This window comes from Cyprinus carpio, unplaced genomic scaffold, assembly GCF_018340385.1.
Source record: "Cyprinus carpio isolate SPL01 unplaced genomic scaffold, ASM1834038v1 S000006515, whole genome shotgun sequence".
Taxonomy (NCBI): domain Eukaryota; kingdom Metazoa; phylum Chordata; class Actinopteri; order Cypriniformes; family Cyprinidae; genus Cyprinus; species Cyprinus carpio.
In genome coordinates this window covers 1,070,809-1,082,348 of record NW_024879183.1, presented here as the reverse complement: position 1 = coordinate 1,082,348, position 11,540 = coordinate 1,070,809, and the positions used below count along the sequence as shown (strand labels likewise).

At 44.0% G+C, this 11,540-nt stretch overlaps 1 protein-coding gene across 1 annotated transcript; it reads left to right on the top strand.

Moving 5' to 3' along the window:
* The first annotated feature begins 948 nt into the window (after positions 1 to 948).
* Positions 949 to 2,257, top strand: LOC109071565 (interferon-induced protein 44-like). Its single transcript, XM_042754446.1, has 3 exons — positions 949 to 1,078; positions 1,345 to 1,445; positions 1,762 to 2,257. Exons 1-3 carry the CDS (start codon positions 1,018 to 1,020, stop codon positions 1,942 to 1,944), a joined length of 345 nt encoding a protein of 114 aa, XP_042610380.1. The 5' UTR covers positions 949 to 1,017; the 3' UTR covers positions 1,945 to 2,257.
* The last annotated feature ends 9,283 nt before the right edge of the window (positions 2,258 to 11,540 follow it).

The window sequence follows — 11,540 nt, the reverse complement described above, 5'->3', positions numbered from 1 at the left end:
CCTAGTCTGTATATGATCAGGAACAGTTGATTTGCATGACAGACATGGAGACCAGATTCTTTGTTTGTTCATATGTATATTCAACAGGCAAAGTTCTTCTGTATCTAAATGCAAAAATCTTCATAATTGTTTGAATAAAATAGACTACTAAGGGGGGGGGGGGGGAAATCTGAATATTTATCTTATGACCATCTTTTTGATTATTTTAACAAAAGCAACAATAATATAGTAATTGTAATAATAATAATAATTATTATTATTATTATTATTATTACATATACACACACACACACACACACATATATATATATATATATATATATATATATATATATATATATATATATATATATATATATATATATATGTGAAAGTAAAAAAGTGAAAGTATATATATATAGGTAAGTGGCCCTTGTCTTGGTATTGTTCGGCCCTCAGTGAAAACTAATTGAGGAACCCAGTTCTACACCAACAAGCAAAAGTAATCATCTACATGAAAAAATCCAAATGCCTCATTTTATGTGCTGGTTGCTTTTGTATGTGTCTATATCAAATACATTTGAAATACCCAAGTGGTTTATTTTAATGTTGTTCTTCTGCATTATTTACAGTTCAGCACTTATTACATAAGAAATGGACAATCACTTCTGCCTTTTGTCTTCAATGACATCATAGGCTTAGAATCCGGAGAATCAAATGCTGCACATCAAGAAGACATCATCAAAGCCCTTGAGGGTCTCCTTAAGGAAGGACACAATGTGGAGGAGGAAACTTTTGCCTGTTAATTTACTCAGATTTAAAGTGGTTTTGTGAAATTATTTAAATGTTATTCAAACAATGCATTGACACCGCAGAACTATAACATAATGCTTATCCTTTATATTATTTGTTTTTATATTTTTTTTTTTTTTTTATTTTATTTTTGTTTTTTTTTTTTAAAATGACTGCAAAAGTGAAACAAACCTTGAGGATCTGACAAACTGCCTGGTCTACGTCATAGCAGCTGACAAAGTATCAATGATGAATCATGATGTCTTTAGAAAGATAAGAGAAATTAGAGAGAAGGCCAGCAGTCTGGGTGAGTATCAGCAATACATTTTAATAATATGTTAAAATATCCACATGATAAATGCGAGTCACTAAAAGAAGACTCACTAATGTGTTTTTTGTAGGATTCTAAAAACAATAATACATTTTTAAAAATCAAATATTTAAATAGTCAACTTTATTTGGCTCATTCAAAGTTTTTGAAACTTTCTTCATGCCACACACATCTAGAAAAATGATGTAGAATGCAAAATCACACAATTAATCCATATTTAAATGTATGTTTCCATTCAACAGAAATTCCTCAGGTAATCATCATGACGAGGGTGGATGCAGTGTGCCCACTAGTCAGAAAAAAACTAAGAAAAATCTACACTAGCAAGAAGATAAAAGAGAAGGGTATTACAGGTCCTCTCTGTTCTCAGATAGAGAATGTGGGGTCAGATCTCTGGCTTCACCCCTGAAGATTTGTCTAACAGTATAGGGCTTTACAACATAATAATAATACATGCATTATTTAAATTATTTTCTGCAAATCATTAGTATAGCTAGTTCCAAAAAACGATGATTGAGTTTTAATAACTGAAGCTGCTCTTTGCACTGACACACAAGTAGATTTATAACATGTCACAAACATAAATATGTTTAAGAGCATATTCTTTTATATATATCACAACCCCCAGAAATACTCAGCCTGTGTTCTTCATTCTCCAGATGCAGGAGTGCTCTAATTCAGTTGGTGTCCCTGTGAGCCACATCTTCCCTGTGAAGAACTACCACGACGAGATTGATACACAAAATGACATGGATGTGCTGATCCTGAGGGCTCTCGCACCGATTGTGCAAATTGCAGATGATCTGGTGTACAGAAGAAAAAGTGGTTCTGAAAAATGTTAATCTGAATCTAACACAATAGAGAAAGCATAGGCAATTGTGGGAACGTGTATTAATGAATTTTAATTCTTCTCATGCTGTGTAACGTATAACTGTAGCTTTATACTCAAGGCTGAACTGCCTCCTATGTTTCTGGTAAGAACTGATAAACCAGTACATGGTGCACCAGGAACTGGGACGCATGTCAACGCTTGAGCAGACAGGGAGGGTGATATATGTACTTGGGATTTCTGTGTTCTCAGCCACTTCTTCTCTTCTCATCTGACACTTGACTAGTAAGCATAATTAATAAAAGTCTCTTCTTCTCCACCCCAAACTCTTGTCTCTTCATTCATGATCCAACACAATCTTCACTTGATCAGACTCGTATCATTCCAATCTTGCTTATTGATTTCAATCTGGACTAGACATATAGTATTTCTGTAAAGATCATTTGCTGTTGCCTTATTTCCACCTTATTTTTCAACATGGGAGCAAGTTATCTTCTGTGAATTAGCAAGACTTCTGAGTGATTGGCTGCTATCCCAACGGCCATCGGCCTGCTGGTTCATCATCAAAGAAAAGTGTCAGAGAAAGTGACGTGGACAGCCGACAAAAGGGGGCGCTAATGCAATCTATTTTTGCTAATAAGAAACCGAATCTGCTGTATACAGCCCACAATGTCTTTTAGTACGGCCCACTGGATCATTTTAGACTTTGAAATGTAAGTCACGTTTAGATTGCTTTCAGTTTATAATGTTAATACTATCTCCAACCAGGAGAGGTCACTAGTTTCCAGCCGCTCCCGTTTTTATTTCAGCGAGGTAGGACATGCACTCTAATGTAAACGCTCTCGGTTACTAACATAGCCTCGGTTCTCTCTAGATGAGGGAACGAGTGTTGCGTAAGCTAGCTTACGCTACGGGAAAATCCCTTTTCTCGAGAATAGTGAAGCCAAAGAATTATCCTTAATTTTTGCATTAATTTTAAACACATTGTTGCACAAGCAGACCTAGGCGAGACGGCTCGCGCACCTATTGGTCGCTCTGCAGCAACTGCTGTAACCTATCGAGGGATTGCTCGAGATGTAAGCACCAATGAGGGCGCGGGCACCCGTGCACGTCACTTCCGCCAAAATGGGCGTGTCTTATGTCTATATAAGCTGAGTCCAGATAGGTTACTCTTCGGTTTTTTCATTGATGAAGTGAAAAAAAGAACGTAGCACAAGAAGGCAGGGTTTACGCAACACTCGTTCCCTCATCTAGTGAAGCGTGCGCGCGCGCGACAGCTGTAACCTTGTTCCCTGAGAAAGCGGAACGAGATGCTGCGGCTGCTCAGCGCATTGGGAAACGTCTTGTTCGTGACCAGCTGTGAATAATGTGTGTAACACGTCGATAGAATTGACCCGGCGGTAATATAGCCTCGGTTGATGACGTCATCTGAGCGCGCCCGCAACACGGGGCTATAAATAGATAAGCCACAGGTGCATCAACAGGACATTTTGTCTGAAGAGCAGTCCTTGGGACATATTTCAGTACGGCAATGCAGCGCAGCATCTCGTTCCGCTTTCTCAGGGAACAAGTTTACAGCTAAGTAACCGGGAACGTTCCCTTTCGGATTTTTCAGTGGATGATGTTATGCTCAGCGCATTGGGAACGAGAATACCCACGCCGCTGTGCTTGAAAATGTCTGGACCCCTAAGGTTGTGCAGGTGTGCTACCAAACCACAAGAAGGCCTCAGACATTAGCTTGTGATGTTGACTCAAGGACATGAGAGCCCGGAGTAGCATGGACATCCACATCCAAACTATAAAATCTTATGAATGTGTGCGGAGAGGACCAACCTGCCGCATCACAAACCCGTTGTAAGGGGGCACCCCTTGCTAAAGCACTAGAGGAGGCGACCCCCCTTGTGGAGTGAGCTCTAAGACCTATAGGCGAAGCTTGACCGTGCGCCTCATAAGCCAAAGCAATAGCATCCCTGACCCAGTGAGACATGGTCTGCCTGGTGGCAGCTGCTCCTCTGTTACCACCACCATAACAGACGAACAGTTGCTCCGACTTACGCCACTGGCTAGTGCGGTGGACGTAAGTCTGAAGAGCACGGACTGGACACAGTCTATAAGATTTCTCCTGCTCCGGCGTTGCGAACGGCGGAGGACAGAAGGCCTCTAGAATGACCGGATGTACAGCCGAAAACGGAACCTTAGGCAGGTAATCAGGATGAGGATGCAGAATCACTTTCACGCTCCCTGGGGCAAAGTCTAAGCATGATGGTGAGATAGACAGAGCCTGCATATCCCCAATCCTCTTCAAAGAAGTTATTGCCATGAGAAAAACCATTTTTAGAGTTAGAAGTCTATCAGACGCTGACTCTAAAGGTTCAAAGGGGGTTTCAACCAGACCCTCGAGAACTATAGCTAAGTCCCAAGAAGGCATCTTGGTCTTTACTGTAGGCCTCAGTCGTCTGGCCCCACGAAGAAAGCGAGAGAGCAGAGGGTGTCTCCTGAGTGGCACCCCGTCAATCAAGGCGTGGCAAGCCGAAAGAGCGGCCACATAAACCTTAAGAGTAGCAGGGCATGTGCCTGTTGACAAGCTTCTCTTGCATGAAGTCCAGAACTGAAGCAATATGGCAGTTGACCGGATCTACATTGTGTACCACACACCACCTGTCAAAGACACCCCGTTTACTGGCATAACTTCGTCTGGTGGAGGAAGCCCTAGCACTAAGGATGGTATCAATAACACCCGGCGACAGCCCTGTGTTCCTCAGCTGGTACCCTTCAGGGGCCAAACATGAAGATTCCACAGGTCGGGCCTGGGATGGAATATCGTACCCCCTGCCTGAGACAGAAGGTCCCTCCTCTCCGGAATCGCCCAAGGCGAGCCGTCGAGGAGAGATATTATCTCCGAGAACCATACCCTGTTCGGCCAATGTGGCGCTATCAGCAAGAGGCAAGACCCTTGTTGGCGAACTCTGGCTAGGACTCCCGGGAGCAGAGAAACTGGAGGAAATGCATACAGGCGCATTCTGGGCCATGTGTGTGCCATCGCATCCAGACCCAGGGGGGCTGGGTGACTCAGAGAGAAGTAGAGGGGACATTGCGCTGTCTGAAGGGAGGCGAAGAGGTCCACCTCTGCTTCGTAAAATTTTTCCCAAATCTGTTCCACTACCTCTGGGTGGAGTTTCCATTCCCCTGTCGGAAGTGTCTGTCTGGACAGTAAATCCGCTCCCACATTCAAACGCCCCGGAATGTAAACTGCCCTGAGTGACAGGAGCTTGTCCTGGGCCCAAAGAAAAATCTGCCTCGCTATCTTGTTCAGATTGCGTGAGCGCAGACCCCCCTGGTGATTTATATATGAGACTGTTGCTGTGTTGTCCACCCGTAATAGAACATGACAGTCTCTCAAATGATGGAGGAAATATTTCAGAGCCAGAAATACGGCCATCAGCTCGAGGCAATTGATGTGCCAATCGAGCTGACGACCCCCCCATTCCCCTTGAGCTGGGTGGCCATCCAAAGCTGCTCCCCAGCCCAACAGGGAGGCATCTGTCGTTAGCAGTCTGCGACGACACGGTGCCCCTAGAGTGGGACCCAAGGCAAGGAACCGGGGTCTGATCCACAGAGATAGTGTACGAAGCCCGCGGCGCGTCACTTTTATTTGCCTTTGAGGATTGGCTCTCGGATGAAATCCTCTGGCTTTTAGCCACAACTGAAACGGTCTCATGTGCAACAGCCCCAAAGGATTCACCGTGGATGCTGAAGCCATGAAAAACCTAACATCTTTTTGATACTGACGAACAGTGCGATCCTGGCCTAGCCTGACCTTGCTCATGGTCTGCTGAATGGTCTCGATCCGAGCGGGAGACAGTTGTGCCCGCATCGTGATCGAATCCCAAACGATCCCGAGATAAGTCGTTCTCTGAGTCGGACAGAGAACACTCTTCTCGGTGTTGAGTCTCCAACCCCAGAGAAACTAGATGAGCTAACACGATGTCCCTGTGTTGTAGCGCCATCTCTCGCGATTGCGCTAGTATCAGCCAATCGTCGATATAATTCAAAATGCGAATGCCCTGGAGTCGTAATGGAGCCAGCGCTGCATCCATGCATTTTGTGTACGTGCGGGGTGATAAGGCTAGGCCGAAAGGAAGAACCCGAAACTGGTATGCTTCGCCCCCGAAAGCGAACCTCAGGAATTTCCTGTGTTGTGGCAAAATCTCTATATGAAAATATGCGTCCTTCAGATCGATCGTGATAAACCAATCGCGATGCCGAATTTGCAACACGACCGTCTTGACGGTTAACATCTTGAACTTGAGTGCTCTGATTGTACGGTTTTAAGCCTCGAAGATCCAAGATTGGACGCACTCCCCCACCCTTTTTGGGAACTAGGAAGTATCTGCTGTAATAGCCCGACTCTCTCTGTGGAAGAGGAACATGTTCTATGGCCTCTTTGCCCAGAAGAGTTTGTAGCTCTTGAGACAGTACCTGCATCAGCTCCGGTTTCACGGAAGTGGAAACCACGCCGTTGAAACGTGGAGATGGATGACGAATAAATTGGATCCTGTATCCTACCCGTACTGTGCTCAATACCCACGCAGAAATGCCTGGCAGAAGTTTCCACGCTGCCAGACTCTCTGAGAGTGGTACCAATTTCAATACTTCCTTTTGAGGGGATGTTAGATGTTCCGTGTCCAGAATGATGGCAGGAAGTACTGGAACATCTAAAATCTCGCTGGAAACCCCCGCCCCCCGAGACACCAGAAGCGGCGGGGATGGAGGGGTTTTGTGAGGGTAACGGGGCGGGGCGAAAAGCTCTCGAGCGCGCCCCACCCCGTGAGGGACTACCCCCCCACCAGCACGGGTGCCATGGCGTCAGGACTTCTTCTTCCTATTAATAAAAGTCCTGAGGTCTGGCTTGGGAGGTTGCTGAGCACGGCGAACCTGTCCCCAATCCCTACGAGGGGGGAGCACGGTCTGCCACGCTCTGCTTTTTAACCTCCCTGGTTTTTGAAGGACCGGGGTGAGGCTGGGTGGCTGATGGCCCCTCCCCTTGAGTGCGGTGAGGAAGAAACTGAACGAACGCTTCTTCATGTTTCTTTACTTCCCTAAACCTGTCGACGACCGAATTAACTGAATCGCCAAACAGGCCAGATGGAGAGATAGGGGAGTCTAAAAGAAACAAACGTTCCTTCTCTTTAATGCCCGTCAAATTAAGCCACAGATGCCTCTCCGTGCTGACTAAAGCTGACATCGACCGGCTAATGGCACGAGCCGTCTGCTTGGTCGCCCGGAGAGACAAATCTGTGGCCCGATGAAGCTCAGCGAATGCTTCCTCGTCGATTGTACTGCCCACACTCAAGTCCTTCAATAGGTCAGCCTGGTATGCCTGTAACACTGCCATAGTGTGCAGCGCAGCACCAGCCTGACCTGCAGCTTGATAAGCTTTACCAACTAGCGATGATGTAATTCTACAAGGTTTAGTGGGGAGAGTAGGTTTCTTCACCGAGGATGCAGATTCAGGTGAGAGATAGCTCGCAAGCGACTCTTCAACCCGAGGCATCTCCGAATATCCCCGCGATTTTGCATCCACGATAGTTGAAAAAGTCAACGTCGAGGGCACAAAGATGCGGGAAGTATATGGTTTGCTCCATGACTTCGACAGTTCATCATGGAGGTCTTCGAAAAAGGGGAGAGACTGATGTTGCGGTCTCTCTCTCTCCTACCACCCGACAGAAACCTATCCTCCAGCTTACTACGTTTGGGGGTCTCTTGGTCGCGTGGCCAGTCAAGCTGCAGCCTGTCCACCGCGCGAGTAACCACCTCGAGCAGCTCCTCGACCGATTTCCTCTCGCGAGAGGAGCGTTCAGAGGCCTGCTCATCGCCCGAAGACTCAAGAGATATATCATCCTCCTCGTGAATCGAAGAAGCACCGGAGCGCGCTTCGAGATCACGAGAGAGGATGCGTGGATCTGGTGACACTGCAAGCGAAAGGGACGGGCCCGTCGCTCGCTCGTCACGCAGACCCGCACGAGAGCCCTTTGACGAAAAGGTGGGTGCGGTCTGAAATTAGTTCAGACGAGCACGAAGCATCTTCACTGAGAACAGTTCACAATGCTCGCACTTGCCAGTCTCTAAAACCAGAACCGCATGGTCTTCCCCCAAACAAACAAAACAGTAATCATGCGTATCCAGCTCATACATAGGACGAGAGCATGGAGGAACACAACACTTACTGTTTCGTTGGGTCATCGTACGAAGATCTGTAGTAGACAAAAAGAATCTTCCTGACGCACACATGCACAGAATGATCTGAAGACAAAAGACCTGTTGATGCACCTGTGGCTTATCTATTTATAGCCCCGTGTTGCGGGCGCGCTCAGATGACGTCATCAACCGAGGCTATATTACCGCCGGGTCAATTCTATCGACGTGTTACACACATTATTCACAGCTGGTCACGAACAAGACGTTTCCAATGCGCTGAGCAGCGCAGCATCTACTGAAGCTTTCGAAAGGGGGTCAATTCTATCGACGTGTTACACACATTTCTCTTACAAGAGTACTCTTGTGTTGCATAAGCTAGCTTACGCTAAAGGAACCCAATGTTAAACACCGTGCGTGCTTAGTAATGTCCACACACATATCCCAAGGGCATGTGTCCGGGGTATACATAATAGTGGGTAAATCCAGACCAACGAACGTGGGTCTGAGAATATAATGTGACCATCTCGAAGGACATGGATGCTTATCAAAGTATACCAGTCAGGAACGACATGAGTCGCCTGAACTGCATAGAAGCAAGGCTAACATCAATTGGACATCTGAGCCAGAGGGACAGATATGATTGTAGAATTACAGTCAGGGAGGACCTAAGTCAGCCTGATCTGTTAGTCTTAGACCCGTGCTAGCAGATTCCAGATTTTTGACTGGTTGTGTACATACATAAGCAACATTAACAAAGGTGATCCTCCCCTTTCAGCTGCCAGAGAAGGATGTTGAGAGTGCAGGCTCAGAATGAAGAAGAGGAGGAAGAATACGTTTAACAATTTTCTCATAAACTTGCCATGTGTTATAATAAAACAATGAACATGACTACAATAATATGCTAAAAGATTCCAGTTTGCAAGAAATCTGAGTCTCTGACTCTACACTAGAGGAACTTCTTTCCCTGAAGAAGATCAGGTGCTGAGAAGGAGCCTTGTTCTACAGCAAAACACTGCATCAACCCTCCGTGTGAAGGAGACAGGGGTAGCTGCAGCCTGGAGCAATGAGCGTGCCAAAAGGTAGCTAGAAGGGGCGTGCCAAAAGGTAATGGCAGCCTGGGGAAACGGGCGTGCCAAAAGGTTTCTCATTGGGTGGAAGAAGTGTTACTGTGTTGGCCAATCAGCGATAAACATTAAACTTTTAATCGTTATGCCCCCCCAAACTCCAGAACAGAAGGGGGCGGTAATTCACCAATAAGCTGGATGCCAACCGCCGTTAAACTGGAAAGAAGAAGAACGTGGTGAAATTCATTATGTGTTTATCTGTGCTTTATTCCCCAAAAATATATTCGTTTACGATAGCTTGTTACAATAATACGATCATAATTTATTTACTTTTGTGCTATATCTTGTAGCTCTATTTATTTATATTGTAGTTTATTATTGTTTGACAAAGTTAGTAGTCTCTATCGGTGTTCTTTTTGTGCAACCATTGTTTTATAAACCATGTGAAAGGCACAAGGGACTTACTCCTCATTTGCAAAGCCACAGACGTCGAGCGATTCATCATTAACGCAAGTAACGTTACAAGTTTTTTGTTGTGCTATGCATTTACATGACCAGGTAATTTGGGTCATTCCGTGTCAAATCAACAAAACTGCTCCATTTTTTATTTTCTGAAGAAAGAGAAACATAAACAGTGATAAAGACAAATATTAAATGTAGTTGATCATATTTACTGATTTTTTTATTTATTTTTTGAGTGGGTTTTAAATTGACAATTTCTAGCTGAGATTTTAAGCCAAACTACTGATTGTTTTTGCAGTTCTGCACTGTATTGTAACTACAACAGAATCTGATGATTTGAAAAGCATTTTCTTTTATTGTTCTTATTTATTTTATTTGTTTATGTAGGGGGACCCCTGCTACACCTTTCCCTACCATACAGCTGATGGATACTGACTGGAAAATGTCAATCATAGGAGGAGGGCTCAGTAGTGGGTGACAGAACAGATGGAATAACGTGTGTCAGTGCACCATCCTTGATGAAGCCTTCATACCAACCTTCTGGATGTATTCTGCTTTCAACATTGCATATCCCCACACCTGAGAAAGACACTGACTTGTTTCTTCAGAGGCCACATTCTCAACATTAGAAGATGGCGACAAGCACTGCCAGTAACTTTACTCTGAATGATTAGTCTTTTTCGAGGGAATTGCAATAATAATTGTGCGCACGATTAGCCTACTTTTTTTTGCCTGATCCGTGTATTAAGCACATCACCACCAGACATTTTATACCAAGATGCCTCATATACAACGCTCAGGAAAACAATTTAACTTTTTTTTTTCTGAAAAAGTGGCGTACCTGCTGAATTGTTTCATATCTTTTATCATGTCTTTATTTTTTGCACCAAATTATGTAGAGGTTGTATCATAATTGTACTGATAATTATTTATAATTTTTCACTGATAACGCCATTAACTATCCCCCTCCTTAATAAAGACAAACATGTTCTATTGTTTATATTGTGTAATCTATGATATTGATGTGTTCAGTTTTCCTCTGCTCATAACTGGTTAAAGAACAGGTGCATGTGTTCAAAATGTTTTGGCTTAGTATTTGTAGAAAGTAGTGGCTGATAAAATGTTGATTCGTGATGAATGCAGTGTTTTTTGTCTATTTTTCTATATACTTTAATGTTTTTTGTATTGGTTTGCATTGCATGTATGTACTGAATGTATTTACTATTCATCCCCTATAATTAGATTTACAATTAGATTTCATAAGGTTTATTTTTTGCACCAGAGATGGATTGAGGTTATTAGTTGATGTATTTCAAGGTAATGGTGGGGGGGGGTGAAAATGAAATTAAAATAAAGGTGGACGTGTATTTTGGTCGTTAGGAAATACTTGGTATCCTTGCTGTGACCATATGATCCGGTACTCTGTCACGTCCTCACAATGTGCCAGTTTTGGTCCGTTAGGACGTACTCATCACGTTCACAGCGACGTTCCACTTTAACGTCGCCACGACGGATATGGGAATCACAAAAGTTACGTCGCTGGAACGTTATTTGGTACGTCGCTGCAACGAATATGGTCTGCGATCCAGTTTACGTCGACACGATGTAACTGTGTTATGCTGGGTTTTGACTCTTCCCTTTTCTTAAAAATGTTTTGAAAGCTTGGAATAACTATTTATGTATTTTTAATAAGCACCTTTTAACTGTTTTCTTATGTTTGTTTTGAGAAGGTTCTGTAATAAAAATAGGACCTCTGTAACATTTGTTTGTTGCAAAGGGGGGTTACAATGAAATTAAGTATGTTTATTTGTTTGGTGATATTACTGGTCAACTGACAACACAGGTTTTCCTTCTGAATTAACCAACTGCACAAGTTTTATAGTTA